The sequence below is a fragment of the Hemiscyllium ocellatum genome, chromosome 8, assembly GCF_020745735.1.
Source record: "Hemiscyllium ocellatum isolate sHemOce1 chromosome 8, sHemOce1.pat.X.cur, whole genome shotgun sequence".
NCBI classification, from domain to species: Eukaryota; Metazoa; Chordata; class Chondrichthyes; order Orectolobiformes; family Hemiscylliidae; genus Hemiscyllium; species Hemiscyllium ocellatum.
The window spans coordinates 103,964,146-103,988,699 of NC_083408.1; the positions used below are offsets into that span (position 1 = coordinate 103,964,146).

General features: G+C 43.1%; 1 protein-coding gene across 1 annotated transcript in view; it reads right to left on the reverse strand.

Annotated features, from left to right (window-relative positions):
- The window catches only part of LOC132817995 (zinc finger protein 410-like), a 41,735-nt gene that overhangs the window by 7,855 nt on the left and 9,326 nt on the right, over positions 1–24,554 (reverse strand). The window contains exons 4-9 of the mRNA XM_060828572.1: positions 18,339–18,474; positions 13,886–14,065; positions 11,661–11,826; positions 7,419–7,600; positions 6,032–6,121; positions 753–875 (exon numbers count right to left, since the gene is read on the reverse strand). Coding sequence (XP_060684555.1) covers positions 753–875; positions 6,032–6,121; positions 7,419–7,600; positions 11,661–11,826; positions 13,886–14,065; positions 18,339–18,474 — 877 coding nt within the window. The remainder of the gene's footprint in view (positions 1–752; positions 876–6,031; positions 6,122–7,418; positions 7,601–11,660; positions 11,827–13,885; positions 14,066–18,338; positions 18,475–24,554) is intronic.

Genomic DNA, 24,554 nt, shown 5'->3' on the forward strand with positions numbered 1-24,554 from the left:
AAGATTCATTGCAACATATCAAGGCACCTCCAACAGCACTTTCCAAATCTACAACCTCTACCATCCACAAAGACAAGGTGAGCAGATGCAGTGGATGCCACTTCCTGCAAATTCCCATCCTAGTCACACAACAGCCTGACTCAGAACTATATCACTGTTCTGCATCTGTTGCTGGATCAAAACCCTGGAACTCACCCCCTAACAGCACTGTGGGTGTACCTCCAGCACATGGACTGCAGCAGTTCAAGACAGCAGCTCACCATCACCTTCTCAAGCACAATAAATGCTGGTATATCAGTGATGCCCACATCCCTTGAATTAATTTTTTTTAAAAACTGCTCCATCAACTATCCACGATCAAGGGTCCTTATTGAGTAGTGACTAATGGAATTAAATACCGTCTCCTCTCTGCTGAAGGTAATGTTTAATAGTCAAATTAGCTTACGTCAGGTCAACCTTGTTCCTCAAGCAGCACAATTTCACACAAATTTATCTTTGACCAAGGTGACAGACAGGTGGTGAACTAAGAATATATTAAATATCGCAGTAATGCAGTTAGGGCTTGCACTTCTCCATTGAGAGGGGTGGTGGGGAGGCACTAAAGCATATTCTCTGGGAAAAGCAACATTTTCATAGGCACAGACTCTATGAATGCATGAATGCAACTGGTTTTAATAATTGGGAAAATGCTCCTTCCACAACATTGGGAGCCCTCATGAAATCCACTCACCCCTTCCACCGCCAGCACATACCTCTGGTTTCTTCCTGGTCAGAGACAGGCACAAGCACATTGTGGTACTTCCGCAGGTGGACATTCCTGCTGCCACTCTGAGAGAAAGTCTTGTTACAAATGCTGCAGCGGTACGGCTTCTCACCTGTAATCCAATGAAATGTCACTTCAGATAATCCATTTTTGTTTCAATGCTATTTTCTCACAGCCATGAGAATGGTGTCCCCTGTGCAAAATTATTTTTATGCACTTTACTCCAGGTGGTCAAAATTGTGGTCTTCACTATCACACAGAGAGTTGTTCAGGCAGAGAGCAAACATGGGAAAGGCGTGGGGATTACGAGAGAGAAAGGAACAGAGGACTAACCAGATATGGATGAAGAGGGTTGGGAGGAGGTTCAAGTGGGGTTAATGCCAATATAAAAAAGCAAAATATTGCTGACACTGGAAACACGAAGCAAAAACAAAGCAATGATAAAACTCTGTAGGTTTGGCAGCATCTGTTGAGAAACAGATAGAGAGAACTCCCGGAATCATACAGTACATAAGATGCCCTTTGGCCCAACAAGTCTTCACTGCCAAAACTGTGCTAAATCTACACTAGTCCAACTTTCCAGTACTTGGTCCATAACCTTGAATATTATGACATTTCAAGTACTTATCCATGTACCTTTTCCCCACATCAATTACCCTCCCAGGTCGTGCATTCCAGAACCCCACCACCCTCTGGGTGAAAAGTGATTTCAACTCTCTTCTAAACCTCCTGCCTTTCACCTTAAAAATGTGCCCCCTTATTATTGACTTTTCAACTAACCCTTATCCTTCAGCTGCTTTCTACCCAGTCCTCTTGTACACCTCTGTTGAGTCTCCCCCTCAAGCCTATCCAGCCTGTCTTCACAGCCGAAATGCTCCATCCCAGGCAGCATTCTGGCGAACTCCTCAGCATTCCTACAGGGCAATCGCATCCCTCCTATAGTATGGTGACCATAACTGCACACAGTACTCCAGCTGTGGCTTATCCAAAGTTCTGCACTTTTCCAACATGCTCTTATAATCTATGTCAAAGTGCAGCGCTGGAAAAGCACAGCCAGTCACACAGCGTCTGAGGAGCAGGAGAGTTCCCCTTCTCCCTCTATACTTCCTCCTATTGATTATAACCTTACTACAAAGCCTCCTCCCCCTTATAATCTATGTCTCAAGTGAGAAAAGGCAATGTATGCCTTCTTAGTCACCTTATTAACCTGCCTTCCATCTTCAGAAATTTGTGGACAAGCACCCCAAGGTCTCCTTATTCCTGAGCTGCCTAGTATCTCAAGCACGGAGTAATCCAGAGACTTGTTCCTTCTTGCAAAATGCATCACCTCACACTTATCATCGCTAAGTTCCATCTGTCACTGACAAGATAATCTGACCAATCTGTTTATATCGTCCTGTAACCCAAGATCTTCTTCCTCACTATCAACTTTCTTATTATTGCATCTAACTAATCTAAATCATACACACAGATACATATCACAATCAGTAATGGACCCAGCACGGATCCCCGCGTGCACCACTGGATTCCAAGCTTCAGTCATACAAACAGCTTTCTACCACTACCCCCTTGTCTCCTGTCACAAAGCCAATGTGCGATCCAACTTGCCAAGTTACTCTGGATCCTGTGTGCTTTTAATCTTCTTTATCAGTTTCCAATGTGGGACCTTGTTAATAGTCTTGCTAAATTCTACGTAAACGACGTCCACTACACTATCTTCATCCACATGTTCGGTCACCTCAAACACTTCAACCAGATTTGTCAGACATGATACCCTCTTTCAAAGACATGCTGACCACCTCTGATTAAATTTTAAAAACCGAAAGAACTGCAGATGCCGTAAAATCAGGAAGAAAAGCAGAAATTGCTGGAAAAGCTCAGTAGGTGCAGCAACGTCTGTGAAGAGAAATCCATAATAAATTACCCTTCAAAAGGTCACCGGACTCAAAACGTTAACTCTGGTTTCTTTCCACAGATGGGATTCTGTAGTCCGAGGTACAGACTATGTGACTAGCAGAGAAAAAGCAGAATGGTGTGTTGTTTCCCTGGTGCCAGGATCAAGGATGTCTCAGAGAGGGTGCAGAATGTTCTCACGGGGGAGAGGGGCCAGCAGGAGGTCATTGACCACATTGGAACCAACAACATTGGAAAGGAAAAGGTTGAGACTCTGAAGGAAGATTACAGAGTTAGGCAGAAATTTAAAAAGGAGGTCCTCAAGGGTAGTAATATCTGGATTACTCCCAGTGCTATGAGCTAGTGAGGGCAGGAATAAGAGGATAGAGCAGACGAATGCATGGCTGAGGAGTTGGTGTATGGGAGAAGGATTCACATTTTTGGATCATTGGAATCTCTTTTGGGGTAGAAGTGACCTGTACAAGAAGGACGGATTGCACCTAAATTGGAAGGGGACTAATATACTGGCAGGGAAATTTGCTAGAACTGCTTGGGAGGATTTAAACTAGTAAGGTGGGGGATGTGGGACCCAGGGAGATAGTGAGGAAAGAGATTAATCTGAGACTGGAACAGTTGAGAACAGAAGTGAGTCAAACAGTCAGGGCAGGCAGGGACAAGGTAGGAATAATAAATTAAACTGCATTTATTTCAATGCAAGGGGCCTAACAGGGAAGGCAGATGAACTCAGGGCATGGTTAGGAACATGGGACTGGGATATCATAGCAATTACAGAAACATGGCTCAGGGATGGGCAGGACTGGCAGCTTAATGTTCCAGGATACAAATGCTACAGGAAGGATAGAAAGGGAGGCTGGGGGGGGGGGGGGCGTGGCATTTTTGATAAGGGATAGCATTACAGCTGTGCTGAGGGAGGATAATCACGGAAATACATCCAGGGAAGTTATTTGGGTGGAATGGAGAAATAAGAAAGGGATGATCACCTTACTGGGATTATAGACCCCCCCAATAGTCAAAGGGAAATTGAGAAACAAATTTATAAGGAGATCTCAGCTATCTAAGGGTGGTAAAGACAAGCCAGGGAACTATAGATCAGTGAGCCTGACCTCAGTAGTGGGCAAGTTGTTGGAGGGAATCCTGAGGGACAGGATGTACATGTATTTGGAAAGGCAAGGGCTGATTCGGGATAGTCAACATGGCTTTGTGCATGGGGAATCATGTCTCACAAACTTGATTGAGTTCTTTGAAGAAGTAACAAAGAGGATTGATGAGGGCAGAGCAGTAGATGTGATCTATATAGACTTCAATAAGGCGTTTGACAAGGTTCCCCATGGGAGACTGATTAGCAAGGTTAGATCTCATGGAATACAGGGAGAACATTTGGATACAGAACTGGCTCAAAGGTAGACGACAGAGGATGGTGGTGGAGGGTTGTTTTTCAGACTGGAGGCCTGTGACCAGTGGAGTGCCACAAGGATCGGTGCTGGGCCCTCTACATTTTGTCATTTACATAGATGATTTGGATGCGAGCATAAGAGGTACAGTTAGTAAGTTTGCAGATGACACCAAAATTGGAGGTGTAGTGGACAGCAAAGAGGGTTCTCTCAGATTACAACAGGATCTGGACCAGATGGACCAATGGGCTGAGAAGTGGCAGATCGAGTTTAATTCAGGTAAATGCGAGGTGCTGCATTTTGGGAAAGCAAATCTTAGCAGGACTTATACACTTAATGGTAAGGTCCTAGGCAGTGTTGCTGAACAAAGAGACCTTGGAGTGCAGGCTCATAGCTCCTTGAAAGTGGAGTTGCAGGTAGATAGGACAGTGAGGAAGGCGTTTGGTATGCTTTCCTTTATTGGTCAGAATATTGAGTACAGGAGTTGGGAGGTCATGTTGCAGTTGTACAGGACATTGGTTAGGCCACTATTTGAATATTACATGCAAATCTGGTCTCCTTCCTATTGGAAGGATGTTGTGAAATTTGAAAGGATTGAGAAAAGATTTACAAGGATGTTGCCTGGGTTGGAGGATTCGACCTATAAGGAGAGGCTGAACAGGCTGGGGCTGTTTTCCCTGGAGCGTCGGAGGCTGAGGGGTGACCTTATAGAGGTTTACAAAATTATGAGGGACATGGATAGGATAAATAGAAAAAGTCTTTTCCCTGGGGTCGGGGAGTCCAGAACTAGAGGGCATAGGTTTAGAGTGAGAGGGGAAAGATATAAAAGAGACCCAAGGGGCAACTTTTTCACACAGAGGGTGGTACTTGTATGGAATGAGCTGCCAGAGGACGTGGTGGAGGCTGGTACAATTGCAATATTTAAGAGGCATGTAGATGGGTATATGAATAGGAAGGGTTTGGAGGGATATGGGCCGGGTGCTGGCAGGTGGGACTAGATTGGGTTGGGATATCTGGTTGGCATGGACTGTTTCCATGCTATACATCTCTTTGACTCTGTGCTGCTAGACCTGCTCAGTTTTTCCAGCAATTTGTTTTGCTTCTGATTAAATCTTGCCTCGTTCAGAGTCTAATATGACTTTACTTTTAAATAGCAAACAGATGCTGCCGACCTTCTGAGTTTTATCAGTGCTCTGTGCTTTTATAATGCCAGCAGAGGTTTGATTGGGTCCAATCCAATCTTTCTAATGTGATCTACTTTTCCCTTAACCCCTGCCTCTCCACACTCTCACCTGCACCGCCGCCTCTATATAACACACAATCACAAGTCCAGATAGAATTTGGTGCGGCTTAGGACATGGACAAGAGCGACTCTGAGGAGCAGGTGAAGCTTAGTGTGTGAGGGTGGGGCACGGTCGAGTACGAGGGTATTGAAAGCACAGATAAAAGTTTCAGCAGCAGATGAGGACAAGGTAGAGACGACAGCAGCAAATTTAACGTCAGTGCAAGTAGACAGTCTCCCTGATAGAAGTCATAGGGTGTAACTGAATGCCTATACTCAGCTCAAGTTCAGAGACAGTGAGCATAAAGGGAAATGGAACTGAAGCGAGGGAACATTTGGCAGTGGAGCAGCTTCGGTCTTCTCCCCGGTGAATAGGAGGAAACCACAGCCAGTCCAAAGCACTGAGATAGGACCAAGCGGGAGTCTTCATCAGCAACAATCTTGTGATTCTGAGAGGCAAAATAATAGAGAGACTGCAGAACAAGTAGCAGCAACACAAGATAATGCAGAGGAGAGCCGGACCTAAGAAGATGGAAACTAAACCACGTAAAACATTGCCCTGGAATAGGCCATTCTTCACAAATTCCACTCAGGAAGTGAAATGGCTCCACACCCTATTCAGCTTCATATGGCCCTAACACCACACCTGCCCTTCTCACAGCAAATGCAAGAGCCCAGTACCTGAGTGTACGACCATGTGTTTACGAAGACTGGAATATTCTGTAAAACAACGTCCGCAGCTTCCTGCTTCACAAATGAATGGTTTCTCTCCTAACGGAAAGGGAAACACAGCAGCAAATTACCACGGCTCCCCGAAAAGGAAAACACATTAGTGGTGTCTACAAAGTAACAGGGTGGGGAGGAAAGCAAGTTCTCCTGCCTTCACTTTGGCTGAAAATTGTTCAAAAACAAAAGTAACCCTGGGCTTCCAAAAAGCGGTGGTCAAGAGCTGAAATGTTGGGGTCTCTGAGCTCAGAAGCGGCAATGGACATCGAGGAGCTCTGACCAAATTTAAGTAGATCTAACAGGCCCCTACTTGCACAGCTACCCTCTACTCTCTCAATTCTCATTGTGACAATATTCAAACCTCAAAATGGAGAGACAGTGAGAAATAAGGTTGATGTCACATGACACCAGGTTATAGTCCAACAAGTTTATTTGAAATCACAAGCTTTCGGAGCACAGCCCCTTCGTCAGGTGAAGTGAGATAGAAGAGCAAACAGACACAGAATTTATAGGCAGTGAGATCGAGGGCAGCGATCAAAAGATCATACAACTGGTGTGAGTGGAGTGTCAAATAATACATCTCTGCACATGGCCAATAGTGTTAGACAGTGCGAGTAAAGTGTCAACAGCTGAATAACAAGTGAAGGGATGACCTGTAATCTAATAAAATGAGGCAGAGAGATAATTACAAGAAACTTAAAATAAGGTGGTGCTGGAGATAAACTAAATGACTGGAATAACAGGATAGGTAGAAGAGTCACATGCCGAGGGTCTGATGAAAGTAATAAGTAATCCAAAACTGTACAAACTAATTAAGGTAGAGAGATGATCATTTATCAAGATGATGGTGTCAGAACAGGACAGTAAGGAATTTTTTACAGATACACAACAGTGAGGTTTGAACCCACATCCCGTGGCTATGCCACCATCTTCCCCCATTACAATTGTGCATTACATGTAACCGAATCTGAAACTCATCTTTATAAACCTTGGCCCAGATTGTGTTTGCCACACAGAGTGGGATAAAGGTTATGTTCTCCCAAAGAGCGGTGAATGACGTCCCAGAAACGTTTTGTGTTCTTTTCATGTTGACTATTCTCCAAATTCCCTTGCATTCCCACAGGACAAACTTCTACAATCTCAAACTATGTTTTGTTTTTATTAAAACAAAGCTTGAACTGAAAGTACAAGTTGGCTCTCAGGGACGCCATCAACAACTCAGACAGAGTTGGTGAACAACCACTCTCACAGAGACATGTGCCATCATAAAACCCGAATGGAAACTCAATTTTGCTGGGAATCATTTAAAAAAGTGACATCACGCGCTAATGCCAGTCTGTACCAGTGTGAATTCGCATGTGGTTCTTCAAGTTGCCAGCTGTTGTAAACTTCTTCGCACAGTCAGCTTCGGGGCAGATGTACGGCTTCTCTCCGTTGTGTGTCCTCATGTGGACCTTTAACCTCTGGAGCACATAGAAACTCTTCCCACATCCTTCCTTCGGGCAAGTGAAGGAGCGATCATTCCTTTTAGAAAAGGAGGATTTACCAGGTGGAAGGAAATGCAGTTGTGGAGTAGGGAGCAAGGAAGTGGGGGGCGGGGGGGGGGGGTGGTGAAGAGAGAGAAAACACGGGAATGAGAGAGAAGGCGAGGGAGAGGGGAGAGTAGAGAGACAAGACGTGGTGGTCAGGAAGTGGGGAAAAACGAGACCTCAGTGCAAAAGCAAAGTGTGGGAAGCAGGAGATATTGTTCACTTCCTACATATTAAAATTATCCAAGGAAATGGGGATAGTGCTGGACAATGCCATTGAACCAGATCAACCATAATTTCACAGAATGGCGGAGTAGGCTCAAAAAGCTGAATAACCACATCCTGCTCCAATTCCTTACATTCTCCCATGGCCTCCAGTTTATTTTATTTATTTACTATACAAACTTCAAACTATTTTAGAGAAATTATCTTGTTTTCTTTCTGAAGCCGCCCTGGTGGGCCTGGGGTTCAAATTCACATACCACAGCTGTGGCAGCAATAACGAAATAAATATGAATAAGTCAAAACCTTTCCAGTGGCTATCCTTCTACTTTGCACCTGATCATTAAATTAGTTTAGCGGTAAAAGTGTAAAGTAAGAGATCGGTGGTAGAGGGTAAAATATATTGTGGGGGTGGGAGGGCAGAATTTAGTCTCTTGTTATGGACTAGGCCAGACCACTCAAAACACTTTTAAACAGGCAGCCCAGACCATAACTTCACAATTTGTTTTGCTAAGTGTACAGTGAAAGTTACCCAGAGTAAGTTAGCTAGGTTGACCACCAGGTTTTAAAACAGGCAAGACATTATTCACAAAACTACACAATGAAACGCAAAGAACAGAACAAAGAACACAGTCTATTCAAACTAGACTTAATTATACTGCTCCGAATATATACAAGAGTCCCAATAAACAAACCCCCTGAAACTCAGTAAAAATGTAATAAATGCTTACAGGCCAAAATTAGAAGGGCAGAAGAGAGTTTGGCATCCTGTTTCCATACAGCTGAACTCCTAACTAGTTCTGGACTGATCTCTCAGCTAGAGAGCTGACCACTCCCCTTTCATTATACAGGTCACTTCTAAAATATGACCACTTTGGCCTGAAGTCTCATTTGTTTACATATAAACAAAAGGCCTCTCAAACTCCTTTTTCATCTCTATACCAAACTAGCCACCTCGGAGCCAGGAGGGTTTTATGACGCCTCTGAAAAAAAATCAGAGACAGTATCCTTCAGAAAAGGAACAGCTTTTAGAAAAAAGGGACTAGCTTTGTGACATTCTGTTTTTACTCATAGGCCTTTTCTTTATAAAAAAATGTCTGTAAACTAGCTTGTCTTGGTATATGTGTACAGTCTATTTCTTTAAACTGTATGAAAAAGTTGGAAACGCAATGGAACTGGAAGAGCCCAATCTTCCTGGCTTTAAATTTGCTTCAACATAACACAATGGGAAGAGAATGTTAGATTTGGAGGCGGTGGAAGGGCGAATGAGAGAGGGGGTGGGAGAGTGAATGAAGGCGGGGACCTTGAATTATTTTTGGTTACCTTTTGGTCCTTTAATTTCCTTCACTGGAATGACAAGTGGGAGACCTTCAAAAATGTGATAACAAGAGTTCAGAATCATTATGTTCCTGTTCGAGTGAAAGGCAAGACTGATAAGATTAGGGAACAATGGATGAATAAAGCTATTGAAGTTCTAGTCAAGAAGGGAAAAAAAATTGATATTGACAACTGGAATCAACTCAATCTCTTGAAGAATATAAACAGTGCAGGGCATTCCTAAGAAGGTAGGCAAAGAGGGGATGTGAGATAGCCTTGGCAGGTAAGTTCAAAGATAATCTTTGAAGATTCTGCAAATACATTAAGAGGGTGAGAGCAACTAGAGAGAGAGTAGAACCCTTAAAGATTAATGAGGTCATCTTTGAGTTGAATTGCAGGACATAGGAGAGACAGTAAACGAATATTTCATATCAGTTTTACTGTTGAGAATGAAACAAAAGATGGATAACTCAAGGAAATAAATATTAATATTTTGAAAACAGTTCACATTACAGAAGAGAAGTGCTGAAGGTCTTAGAAAACATAAAAGTAGATGAATCTCCAGGACCTGATCAAGTGTATTCCAGGACATCATGAGAAGTTAGGGAGGAAATTGCAGGACCCCGACAGAAATATTTATATCATCTATAAACACAAGTGAAGTATCGGAGGACTGGAGGGTGGTTAATGTTGTGCCACTGTTTAAGAAAGGCTGCAAGGAGAAGCCTAGAAACCATAGACCTGTGAGTCTGACATCGGTGGTGGTTAAATTGTTGAAGGTGATTCTGAAAGATAGGATTTATATGCATTTGGAGAGGCATGGTATGATTTGGGAGAGTTAGCATGGTTTTAATGAATTACCAAAAAGATTGATGAGGGCAGAGCGGCAGACATTGTTTATTTGGACTTAAAGCCTTTGACAAGGTTTTGCACGGCACACTAATTAATAAAGTTATGGGATTCACGCTGAGTTTACCAATTGAATACAAAATTGGCTTTCAAGTAGGAGACAGACAATGATGGAGGATTGTTTTTCAGACTGGAGTCCTGTGACCAGGAGTGTTCCACAGGGATCAGTACTAGATCATTTACACAAATGATTTAGAGGGGAATATAGGAAGTATGGTTAGCAAGTTTGCAGGTGACACCAAAATTGGTGGTACAGTGGACAGTGAAGAACGCTGTCTAAGATTACAAAGAGATCTTGATCAATTCGGTCAATGGGCAAAGGATTGGCAGATGCAGTTTCATTTGGTCAAACTGCAACATTTAAAAGGCATTTGGATGGGTATATGAATAGGAAGGGTTTGGAAGGATATGGGCTGGGTCCTGGCAGGTGGGACTAGATTGGGTTGGGATATCTGGTTGGCATGGATGGGTTAGACCGAAGGGTCTGTTTCCGTGCTGTACATCTCTATGACTCTAAATGTGAAGTATTGCATTTTGGTAAAACAAACAAGGGCAGGACTTATACAATTAATGGCAAGACCGACCTCTGGAGTGTTGTAGGGCAGAGACACCGAGGGGTTCAGGTGCATAATTCTTTAAAATTTGCCTCACAGGTAGATAGGGTGATAAAGAAGGCATTTAGCAAGTTTGCCTTCATTGCACAGACCATTGAGTATAAGAGTTGGGGTAACATGTTGAGGTTATACAGGATACTGGTGAGGCCTCTTCTGAAGTACTGCATGCAGTTCTGGTCACCTGTTACAGGAAGGATAATATTAAGCTGGAGAAAGTTCAGAAAGGATTTACCAGGATGTCGCCAAGAATGGAAGCGCTGAGGTATCAACTGGAAAGACTAGGACATTTTTCACTGGAGTGTAGGAGGTTGAGGGGTGACCTTATTGAGATTTACAAAATCATGACGGACACAGACAAGATGAAATATAAAGGGTCTTTTCTTTACAGTGAGGGAGCTTTAAAGGGGGGGGGGATATTTTTAAGTAAAAAGTGAGGTCTGCAGATGCTGGAGATCAGAGCTGAAAATGTGTTGCTGGTTAAAGCACAGCAGGTCAGGCAGCATCCAAGGAACAGGAAATTCGACGTTTCGGGCCAGAGTCCTTCATCGGGAATATTTTTAAGGGGAGGGGAGAAAGCTCTAAAAAGGACATGAGAGGCAACTTTTTTATTTTTTTTTACACACACAGGGTGGTTTTTGTGTGGAATCAATGGCCAGAGGAAGTGATGGACACAGGTACAGCTACAATGTTTAAAAAACATTTGAATAGCTTCATAAATAGGAAAGGTTTGGAGGGATATGGGCCAAGTGCAGGCAGGTGACACTAGTTTAGTTCGGGAACATGGTCAGTGTGGACGATTTGGATAAAAGGATTCGTTTCCATGCTGTATAACTTAGTTTGCAAATTTCTGTGTCACAGACAGTTTGGTTTTGCACTTGCATCTTTAGATCTGCCTCAGTATCAAGCAATCCCGAAAATGAAAAACATTTCGCCCCACTGCCAACCAAATACAGAGTGCAGGCATGTGGTTATGAAATATGGTTTTGAACTCACTTGTGTGTTTTCAGGTGATATTTCAGGTGCGCATGCCAGAGGAAGGTCCTGCTACATCCGTCATAACAGCACTTTAAGGTCTTCTCACTTCGTGGAGTGGTATGCTGCAGCTCAGGAGTTAAATCTTCCTTACAGCTGGATGCTTTACTGTCGTTGGTGGGCTCTCCTGAAAGCGAAAATCACACATCACAACGGCAGCTGAGAAAAATCGGTGCTCAGCCAGCAAGCAGATTTTAACTGGTCACTACCTGTCGGAAATACAATTTCTGCTTCTTCTTCTATTGCAGTTGTGTCGGCACAAATTAACAACAGATGCCACCATCTTCAAACATTTATACGGATGGCACTGGTTAAACCAGACATGTCCAAACAGATTTGATAATACAATTATATGGACAGAAAACAGTCTAGGGGTGGGCCTTAAAGATGTCAAGTAATTAGATTAGATTAGATTCCCCTACAGTATGGAAACAGCCGTTCAGCCCAACAAGTCCACACCGATCCTCCGAAGAGCAACCCACCCAGACTCCTGACTAAGGCACCTAACACTATGGGAGAAAGTGAGGACTGCAGATGCTGGAGATCAGAGCTGAAAAATGTGTTGCTCGAAAAGCGCAGCAGGTCAGGCAGCATCCAAGGAGCAGGAGAATCGACATTTCGGGCATGAGCCATTCTTCAGGAATCTAACCTAACACCTAACACTATGGGCAATTTAGCATGGCCAATTCACCTGACCTGCACCTTTGGACTGTGGGAGGAAACTGGAACACCCAGAGGAAATTCATGCAAATACGGGAGAATGTACAAACTCCACACAGACAGTTGCCCGAGGTGGGAATTGAAGCCGGGCCCCTGGCGCTGTGAGGCAGCAGTGCTAATCACTGAGCCACTGTACCACTCATTAACTTAATTCAATGTAGAATCTCTACAATGCACAATGAGACCATACAGCCCAAGTCTGCACCAACCCTCCAAAGAGCATCCCATCCTTGTAACTGTGCATAGTATTTTTACCACAGCTAGCCTGCACACCCCTGGACAAATGAGCATGGCCATTCCACTCAACCTGCATGTCTTTGAACTGAGAGGAAACCAAAGCATCTGGTGGAAATCCACACAAACAGGGAGGGGGAGAACATGCAATGCCCACATGGGCAGTTCCCCAAGGCTGGAATCGAACCGGAGTTCCTGGCACTGTGAGGAAGTATTGCTAACCGTTGAGCCACCATGCCTCATCACGGTTAGTAATGAGATGTGTTTATTTACTCCGGCATCTGGATCGTCCTTGGGAGGAACAAGTGTTGCTACACTTCTTCAAAACAAATGGGTCCTTGGGGTTTGTGAGATACCCATTTCTGTCTATTTTCACTAGTCCAGTCCATACTATGGAATATGGCCAATCTACTTCTCGCCCTCCTTTGCAGGAGTGGTTCCTATTCCAAATCTTTGAAGAAGGGAAGATCAGGGAATGTCACAACAATTTGTTCCAATGCCTCTGGACCAGCTTGTGAGGAGTAGGGAAATACAGGAAATTCCTTGGTTGTCAAGCAAGTTGGGATGTTCAGAGGTGGCAAAAGTGGGATAGAGATGCAAGTTCTTCCCTTTTGCTTTCCATACTATTTTTGGGGAGAGGTTATTGTGGGAGGGGGGAATTCAGAAGAGTCAGAGAAGAGAAACAAAGGTAAAATAAAACAGGAGGTCACTGGTCTCAAAACGTTACCTCTGTTTTCTCTCCCCAGATGCTGCCAGACCTGCTGAGTTTCTCTAGCAATTTTTGTTCCCGTGCATTTAAGAGTAACAAAAGTCATGCCATTGAAAAATAAAATTGAGGTGATCCTCCCAGAAGTACAAGGGGGGCGGTGGGGAGAGGAGGTGAGCCCACCGACAGTGAGCAACCAAGGGGCAGGCCACAGCAGCGATATCCTCCCGGCTCCAGACACCAAGGGCTGCCACCCCATTCAGAGAGGATACTTGGGAGTAACCCACCACTGCAGCCGGTCAGCATCTTCAGGATAAAGAGGTGAAAAGATCAGAATGATGGCAGAAACAGGAGCTGAACAAGAGAGGACAGGAAATTAAACTTTCCGTTTTGCTCATGATGCAGTTTGAAAATGCAAGCATGGTGCTCACAAGGTACAATTCTTGGGGCAGCCAACTGCACTGCAGGAAGCGTTTAAGAACTTGCATACATCGAAAAACAAAAAAGGACAGAAAGCTGTCAGTACCTTTGGAATCCTTCACCAGTTCTGCTCTGGTTGCAGCCACAAGACTGTCATGGGCTAATTCCTGTACACGGAGATACCATGGAGTACTCCCATCCACGCTTTCATTGGCAGCAGTCACACTTCTGGCATCAGGTCCCTCAGCTTGAATTGGCAGTCCAGGGTCAGAGACAGAGGGTTCACCTGGAAAACCACATGCTCCGTTTATATAGTGCCCTTCAAAGCCTCGGGACTTTGCAAAGCACCCCAAGGTCAATTAAGTACTCAATAGTATAGGAATCAAAGAGGAAATACACTATTCTATAAAAAGAATAAAAGAATTACACAAGTTGAGGATAAGCCAATGCCCTGCTTTATGAAAACCAAAAGAACAGTGAATGCTGTAAATCAGAAACAAAAACAAAAATAGAGGTTTCTGGAAAAGCTCAAGAGGTCTGGCAGCAGAGGAAGGATCACCAGACCCAAAATGTTAACTTTGATTCCCCTTCACAGATGCTGCCAGGACCACTCAGCTTTTCCAGGAACCTCTGTTCTTGTCCCTGCTTTAAGAAACTCAAATCGTGTAAAGATGATTGAGAACTTAAATTCTCTAAAGAAAACAATACGCTCTCTATGGATTTTCTTGCAAAATGCAGACAGCAGAACTTTCTAATCAACCTATTTAGAGACGATAATACTCACCCCTGGAACAGGTGGGACTTGAACCTGAGTCCCTGGCTCAGAGATAAGCATACCACCACTGTACCATAAGAGCTTTTAGAGCAGACCTTTCAGGACATTTCCTAATTAATCTATTCAGAGATAGTACTACACACCACTGTAGGTGCGACTTGAACCTAGGCTCCTGGCTCAAGGTAGGGACATAACCAGACCTTAACTCTATTGCAGCCTTGTTTCTTTGTGATGTTGATGGAGGGATAAATACCAGCCAGTAAAATGTGGTGAATTCCTCAATACCTTCTGCAAAACAGCATCTGCAAGACAGCAACAGTTCCTCAGTTTGACAACTCCATCTAAGTGGGAGCCCAATCAGCTGGATTTTGTGTTTGAATTTGAGGTGCCATAAAAGGGTCAAATGGGAACACTATATGGGAGCAGAATTGGTTCTTGACAGACAGACTCCATGCCAATGCCTGATACGGGTCATTAATTTCTCCCATTTGTAATTGTGTGCAAGGCCAGGGACGAGCAAGTATTGGAAACACAAAAGTAGCTCAGGATCCCACTCCTGATGGTGGTCCAGCAAACCCCGACTTCCTGTCCCCCAATTACCAGCATCAGTACAAAGTCTGTTTTTGAGCATCATGCAACCAACAGTTAACCAGCCTGCCCAGGATCACTGTCAAGGTTTACAAGGTTAAGATAGCAGAAGGCTGAAGCACCCAGTGACAATCAACATCCTTTAAAAAAAAGAGAAAGATCACTGTGGGGGTGGGTGCAGTTGAACATTACAATATTTTCTCAATTCAAAAAAAAATTGGCACTTTACTAATTGCCTGACTGCCTGTTTACATGTCCCCAACATCTCAAGCATTTGATGATTAAAAGGGAAGATATAATGAATATCTGTTTCAAAGTAAAATCATTTCCAGGCCAGCTGCATGTGTTTGTTGTGATCTTATTATGCAAGTGAGTTTAGAAACTACACAGTGACCAGCTGAAACAATCAGACTTTTATATTAACAAAGAGCAGAGCCAGACTTCACACCCTGCCAATGAAGCAGGCTAAGAATAAACTGATTGTGATTGGAGACACAGAGTGCTAAACACAGAGGGGGTTAGATAGCAAGGCACATGTTTGTGGCACAAATTCTGCAGATCCTTTCCAACACCATTGTGTCCTTCCATTCCTTTATCCTTCATTTGTTTATCCAGCTTCCCTGGAACACATCCAATACTGTTCACCTCAACTACCCTTGTGGCAGCGAGTTCCATGTTTCAACTATCGCCTGGGTAAAGAGGCTCCCATTCATTGGCCTATTGGATTTATTACAGACTACCTTACATTTATGGTCCCAAAGCATGGCCTTCACTGCAAGGGGAACCATCTTTACATCAATCCTTTGATACCCTTGAGGCTTTTTGTCACATTTCAGTCTTATTTCTAAGAGCTCCAGTCTGCTTAATCTTTTCCAAAGGTAACAGTCTCTCACTTCTGGTATCATTTTTGCATTTATTCTAACAACAGAGGACAGGTTGTTCAGAGTACCCCAAGTATGCTCTAAGCAGAGCTCAATGCGTTTTCTGTTTCCCTGCAGGAAGGAAACAGTTTTTAGTTTACATTTTTTTAAATAAAGCTTATTAGCCTGACTAGGTAAAAACAAGGACTGCAGATGCTGACTACAAATACTGATTTGTTTGTCTGTAATCCTAGATCCATTACACCTTGATGCTGACTTTCCAAGATCCATATGATCTTATTCACCCAGCAAAGTTTAACCCTTGTACTTGCCTATATTTAAATTCATTTGCTAATAACAAGAACATCCCATAATGTAATGTTCTCCTGTATTTTGTCACAGTCACACAGAAGTAGTGGTAATGTCACTGGACGAGTAATTCAGAACCCCAAGCTACTGTTCTGGGAAAATGAGTTAGAATCCCACAATAAAAGGTGAAGTTACCGTAATCCTACCGAATCACACAGCTACTCTGTAGTTAGAGATAGATGCTTGATAATGGTTTAATCTGAGGGTCACCATGCCTCAGGCAAGAGGAGAGCCATTTATGGTAACCTCAGCTGGTGCGGGAACTAAACTCATGCTGCATCACAACCAACTGAGCTAACCGACCCCAAAATCCCACAACAGCAGGTGCTGGAATATAAATTTAATACAAATCTGGAATCAAAAGCTAGTCTAATGGCGACCACATATCATAGCTAATTGTCGGTAAAAACCCACCTGATTCACTAACGTACTTTACGGAAGGAAATCTGCTGTCCTTACCTGGTCTGGCCGACATGTGACTCCAGACCCAGAGTTATGGAGCAGACATTTGAAATAACCCAAGAAGCCACTCAGCTCACAGACATTTTTGGATGTGCAATAAGTGCTGGGCCAGCCAGCAAAGCTCACATCCCACAAATCGGAAAAAAAAATGCAGCTCCACATCGCCTGCAAATTTTAAAATTTCACTTCTCATTCTTTGGTCCCTGTAAAAGATAGTTTCCTACTTGTAATCCGTTTCAGTAACTACTTTAACCATTGACGCCCTCTCACTTTGTTGTTTCAGCCAGCCTACCATCTGCTCTGCGGCTTGTCCCAGCTCCTCACATTTTGAACTGAGTCAATGTGGTGTCTTGTCACTCAATTTCTTTTGCTGTTATTGATCCTGAAACACTTTGCAGTTCTTCTCAATTAGGAACTTTAAAAAAAAGTATGTTTTTGTTTAAAAATTACCTTAAGGTAAATACTTGGGTACCTTTAACAACTCCCACTATAAGTGCACACATAAGATAAAAGCTCTTGGCCCCTAAATATGCTGCTCCATGCTCTTTTTGATCTTACACTTGAACAGTAGCGATTGCGAAGCTTCCAGCAGCAGAATCCCAATCAATGATCCCTGTCACAATATGTCAGCCTAACTGCAACTCAACTGAGAAATTAGGGGGGGGGAGATGGCTAGAGGTAGAGAGTTTCATCACCTAGATTCAAATGGTGTCGAACAGGAATTAAACATTCAACTCCCAATCGTCAGACCACATAGCTTTCCCCTCATGTCACCTTTTTTTTCCCTTGATCACTGCTTCTTTCACTTGTTAATCGTCTCCTTTACAATTCTGCCTTATCATTTCCCACAAACTGACCTTATTGTTCAGAGACCACAGGGGAAAGTGTAAGAGGAGGGATGCTTGGCACTTTGTTGGTTTGGAACTTAGAAAACAATGGCTCAAAGCCAACAGCACACCTCAAAAATGAAACGCAAACCCATTGCCCATCACTATAACAAGGAAAGCTTCATGGAAAAATATTTAAATCCACCCTGCAAAATTATGGAGTCTCTCACATTCCCACTTTGCAGAGGTTTCTGAAGTAACTTCTTTTTCTTTTTAATAAGCTCATCAGTTCAGAAGAAGAGTCAAAACAGAAGTTGCTGGAAAAGCTCAGCAGGTCTGGCAACATCTGTGAAGAGAAAGCAAAGTTAACGTTTCCGGTCCGATGACTCATCGCTAGAACTCGAAGGGTCGCCGGACCTGAAATGTTAACTTTGCTTTCTCTTCACAGATGTTGCCAGACCTGATGAGCTTTTCTAGCAACTTGTTTTTTGGTTCTGATTTAATGTCCGCAGTTCTTCAGAAGAAGAGTCAAACTGGACTCAAAACGTTGTTTGTCTCTCTCTCTCTCCTCAGATTCTACCAGACCTGCTGAGTTTCTCCACCACCTTCTGCTTTTATTTTAGATTTTCAGCATTCACAGGAGTTTGCTTTTATTGCAGAGGTTTCTGTTGCACTTACCAGAGACTGGAGCTTGGTTGTCTAATGTGTTATCACTGGCTTTGCTTGGAGGCAGACATTGGCCAGCACTCTGTTCTGGCTCCTCAAACCCTTTTCCCAATGGTATGAAAGTATTCTGGACAAACTGTACCAGCAACTGTAAATAAAGCAGGTCAGAACATCAGCAGTTATATCTAAACACATGACAGTGCTATGATACCTGGTGGTAGAATAACAATACAGGACAGACAATAGAGAGTAAACGATTCCAAGGTTACAATAAATCATGAATGTCATAACCATGAGAATAACTGAAGCCACACCTTATTTACTGTCAAAGTCCATTTAGGTCTCATTTAACAACGGAATCACTAGTGTCCCCTTGGGGCTCAGAAGGTCAAGAATTCACATGGTACTCTCTCTCAAGTTACAATGTGGAAGAGCAGTGGTTCACTTCACAGGGAGACAACAGGAGCAGGGAGGGTGTAAGGACTTCTTCTGTACACTTCATAGGAGTTGAGGACAGCTGGGAATTATGGAGATGTCAACTCTGCTTTAAGCAAAGCCAATCTTAATGCTGCAAGTGAACAACTGAGAGGAGTTTGAGGTAAGGAAGGGGAAGTCACAAGTACAGTCTCAGGCTTGACAAGAAATCCACGAATATTGGGTAGTGGAGTTAACCACAAAAGAAAACAAAGGACTGCAGATGCTGGAAGATCAGAAACAAAATCAGAAATTTGCAAGAAAAACTCAGCAGATCTGGCAGCATCTGTGCAGAGAGGGCAGGGTTAACGTTTTGGGTCTAGTGACCCTTCTTCAGAACCCCAGTTAACCTCACAGTTCACCACTGAGTAGGTCTAACAATATGAGTACTAATTGCCTGTCTTCAGCCAAAAAAACCCTTGTACTCATATAGTGCTTTTAACACAGCAAATCACGCCTCACCAGAGGCACTAGTCAAAATTCCTGAATAGTCCCAGAGCAGGAGGATTCAACTGAGGACCATGGTTGTAATAACACTTGTTATACTGAGCCCAAATCTGACAAAGAATGATTAAATGTAGTGTGTAAGGTGTTTGAAGTTGTCACAGTGGCAGTACTTTTGTCTCGGAGTCAGGAGGTCATGGAGGGGAGGGGGAGGGGGCATCTCATTATATAAATAATCTCAAGTTGACACTTCAGTGGAATACTCGGAGTGCTGCACTGCTAGAGGCACTATCTTTTGGAACACACTTCAAATCAAGATCCAGTCTGGCTTTTGATGGATATCAAAGTCAGCAAGGCATCCTTCAATAAAGAGCTTTCACCAGAATCCTAAACAATATTTATTCCTTGATCAAAATCACTAAAATACATTAACGAGCAAAACTAGAGCCCATGGGAAACTCTCTGCTAGTTGGAGTCATAGCTGGCACATAGGAAAATGGTTGCTGGAGTTACCTCAGCTCCAGGACATCTCTGCCGGAATTCCTCAGGGTAGTGTAATCGGCCTAACCATTTTCACCTTCCCTCCATCATAAGGACAGTAGTGGGGATATTTGCTGATGATTGCACAGGGTTCAGCACTATTCGCAACTCCTCAGATAATGAAAGGTCCATGTACAAATGCAGCAAGACCTCGACAATATCAAGGTTTAGGCGGACAGGTGGCATGTGATACTTGTGCCACCTGAATGCCAGTGGTAACAAACACCTCCAACAAGAGAATCAAACCAGCATCCCTTATTACTCAATGACATTCCGATTGCTGAATCCCCTACCATCAACATCTTTAGGGTTACTACTTACCAGAAACTGAACTAGATGTAGCCACAATATTTATGTGGCTAAAGAGCAGGTCAGAGGCTAGAAATCTTGCATCAATTCAGTCATCGCCTGACTCCCCAAAGCCTGCTCACAGTCTACAAGGTTCAAGTCAGAGGTTTATTGAAGTACTTCCCACTTGCCTGGATGAACACAGTTCCATCAACACTCAAGAAACTTGATACTTTCAGGAGAAAACAACACACTTGACGAGCACCACATCAACAAAGGTTCACTCCTTCGCTTCACAGCGCTCAGTAAAAGTGTCTACCATCTTCAACACCGGGTAGTGTTGGCATTCAGGTACATAATTCTTTGAAATTTTCATCACAGGTAGAAAGGGTAGTTAAGGCAACAGCAGCATGTTTGCCTTCATTGCTCAGACCTTTGAGTATCGGAGTTGGGACATCCAGTTGAGATTGTACAGGATGTTGTTGAGGCCTCTTCTAGAGTACTGTGCACAGTTCTGGTCGCTCTATTATAGGAAGGGTATTATTTAACTGGAGAGGGTTCAGAAACAAGTTAGCAGGATGTTACCAGGACTGGAGAATTTGAGTTATAAAAAAAATAGACTGGGACTTTTTTCTCTGGAGTGGAGGAGGTTGAGGAGTGACATTATAGAGGTTGATTAAATCATGAGGGGCATAGACAAGGTGAATAGCAACGGTCTTCTGCCTAAAAGGTGGGGGAGTTCAAATCTAGGGGACGTATTTTTAAGGTGAGCAGAGAAAGATTTAAAAAGGACGTGAGGGGCAACTTTCTTTTTTAAAACACTGTGGTTTGCATGTGGAATGAATTGCCGGAGATTAAATTAGATTCCCTACAATGTGGAAATGGACTATTTGGCCCAACAAGTCCACACCGACTCTCTGAAGAGTAACCCACCCAGACCCATCTCCCTCTGACTAATGCACCTAACACTATAGGCAATTTATGACCAATCCACCTGAACTGCACATCTTTGAATTGTGGGAGGAAACCCACACAGACATGGGGAGAATATGACTCTATGTGGAGTTTGCACAGAGGTGTACAGCATGGAAACAGACCCTTCGGTTCAACCTGTCCATGCCAACCAGATATCCCAACCCAATCTAGTCCCACCTGCCAGCACCCGGCCCATATCCCTCCAAACCCTTCCTATTCATATACCCATCCAAATGCCTTTTAAATGTTGCAATTGTATCAGCCTCCACCACTTCCTTTGGCAGCTTGTTCCATACCCATACCACCCTCTGCGTGAAAAAGTTGCCCCTTAAGTCTCGTTTATATCTTTCCCCTCTCACCCCAACCTCAGGGAAAAGACTTTGCATATTTACCCTATCCATGCCCCTCAATTTTGTAAACCTCTATAAGGTTACCCCTCAGCCTTCGATGTTCCAGAGAACACAGCCCCAACCTGTTCAGCCTCTCCCTATAGCTCAAATCCTCCAACCCTGGCAACATCCTTGTAAATCTTTTCTGAACCCTTTCATATTTCACAACATCTTTCCGATAGGAAGGATACCAGAACTGCATGCAATATTCCAACAGTGGCCTAACCAATGTCCTGTACAGCTGCAACATGACTTCCCAACTCCTGTACTCAATACTCTGACCAATAAAGGAAAGCATACCAAATGCCTTCTTCACTATCCTATCTACCTGCAACTCCACTTTCAAGGAGCTATGAACCTGCACTTCAAGGTCTCTTTGTTCAGCAACACTCCCTAGGACCTTACCATTAAGTGTATAAGTCCTGCTAAGGTTTGCTTTCCCAAAGTGCAGCACCTCGCATTTATCTGAATTAAACTCCACCTGTCACTTCTCAGGCCATTGGTCCATCTGGTCAAGATCCTGTTGTAATCTGATCTTGCTGTCCACTACACCTCCAATTTTGGTGTCATCTGCAAACTTACTATCTGTACTTCTTATGTTCACATCCAAATCATTTATGTAAATGACAAAAAGTAGAAGACCCAGTATCAATCCTTGTGGCACTCCACTGGTCACAAGCCTAGACGCCAGAGGCTGGAATCGAACCCATACCCCTGGCACTATGAAGCTGCAGTGCTAACCACTGAGCTATCAGAGGAAGTGGTGGATGTAGGTACAGATACAACATTTAAAAGACATTTGAATAAGTTCATGAATAGGAAAGGTTGGAGAGGTGAAACCAAAAAAGAAAATGCTGGAAAATCTCAGCAGGTCTGGCAGCATCTGTAAGGAGAGAAAAGAGCTGACGTTTCGAGTCTAACTGACCCTTTGTCAAAGCTTTGAATCTCAGAACTGCTGAGATTTGCCAGCATTTTCTCTTTTGGTTTCAGATTCCAGCATCCGCAGTAATTTGCTTTTATTATTTTATAAGGTTGGAGAGGTATTGGCCAAATGCAGATCGATGGGACTAGTTTAGTTTGGGAACACGGTTGGGGTGTGGGTCTGTTTCCATGCCATATAACTCAAGCTGTACAAACTCACCAAGATTCTTTAGACAACCCCTCCCAAACCCACAACTACTGCCATCTGGAAGTTTAAGGGCAGACAACATTTGAGAACATCAACAACTCCGAACCACTCATCATCCCGATTGAGAAATGTATCGCTGTTCCATCACAGTCACTTTGGTCAAAATCCTGGAACGCCCTCACTAACATAAAAACACATGAACTAAGCACAAAATTAGGCCATTCAGCCCCTTGAGCCTGCTCCACAATTCAATATGATCAAGACAGATCTAATTGTAATTCAAATCTACCTTCCAATATGCATATTCAATAATGCTTCAACTAATTGCTGGTTCCATTAAGAGTTCCAAAGACTCACAAACCAGAAACATATTAAGTACACCTCATCTGTATTTAAGAATCTGGGATTGATATTCAAAACAATGATCCCTAGTTCTACATTCTCCCATATTTCCCATCTACCCTGTCAAGACCATTCAGAAATATATATATTTGAATTGAGTCATTTCTTACTCTCCAGCAGGTATAAACCTAACCTGTTCAATTTTTCCTCATTACATTACAAGTCCAATTTATGAATTCATTCTCTTAACTGCCTCCAAAGCATTTGCTTGCTTCCTTAAATACGATGACTAATACCGCACTCGGTCCTCCAGATGCAGACTCACTAATGCCTTATATAACTGAAGCACATCCTCCATACTTTGGTATTCAATTCCCCTTGCAATAAATGATAACATTCTATTAGCTTTCAAAATTACTTTATATTAGCCTTCAGTGACACACAGATCCCTCGAGATCTCAGAAGTATATAATCTACACATGTCACATGGACTGCAGCAGTTCACAAAAAAAGCTCACCACTACAGAGTCAAAGGCAACTAGAGACAGGCCATAAATGCTGGCTAGCCAATGACAGCCACATCGCATGAGTAAACAAAAAAGAATTCTTGCCTTTTACATAATGTTGTTTTATCCTTCCTGCCAAAATAGACAATTTGAATCTTCCCCCAGTTGCCACATTTTTGCCCCCACTCACTTAATCAATCTATCTTCTCGTACTCACTTCACAACCTAATTTCTTTCCAATCTTTGTGTCATCAGCAAACTTAGCAACAATAGTTTCCATTCTGTCACCAAGATCATTGACCTGAATTGTGAACAGTTGTAGTCACAGCACAAATCCCTCTCGCAGACCAGTCAATATACCCTGCCAACCTGAAAAAGATCCCCCCCATGCCTATTCTCTGCTTCATGCTAGCCAGCCAAAAGTTCTATCCATATCAATGCGTCACTCCCAAGATGGTAAACTTATATTTTTAATAATAACCTTTGATGTGAAACGTTATCAAATGCCTTCTGGAAATTATGTACAGTACTTCCGCCAGTTCCCCTATATCCACAGTGCATATTACTTTCCAAAAGCACACCGACAGAGAGCTTTGCACAAAAATTACATTGGTTCTGATTACCTTAACTTATCCAAATGCCCTGCTTTAACTCTTTATTAGTAACTCCTTTATTAATAACCTCTTCCATTTTCCTTATGAGAGGTATTAAGATAACTTTTTCTAAATTATTTCATTATATGAGAATATTGCAGGTTAGGCCAATATTTATTGCCAATCCCTAAATACCCTGAGGGCAATTAAGACATAAACAGCATGGAAACAGACCCTTCAGTCCAACTCGTCCATGCCAACCAGATTTCCTAACTTAATCTAGTCCCATTTGCCAGCACTTGGCCCATGCCCCTCTAAACCCTTCCTATTCATATACCCATCCAGATGCCTTTTAAATGCTGTAATTTTACCAGCCTCCACCACTTCCTCAGCAACGCATTCCATACATGCACCACCTTCTGTGTGAAACCGTTGCCCTTTAGGCCCGTTTTATATCTTTCCTGTCTCACCCTAAACCTATGCCCTCTAGTTCTGGACTCATTGACCCTAGGGAAAAGGCCTTGTCTATTTATCCTATCCATGCCCCT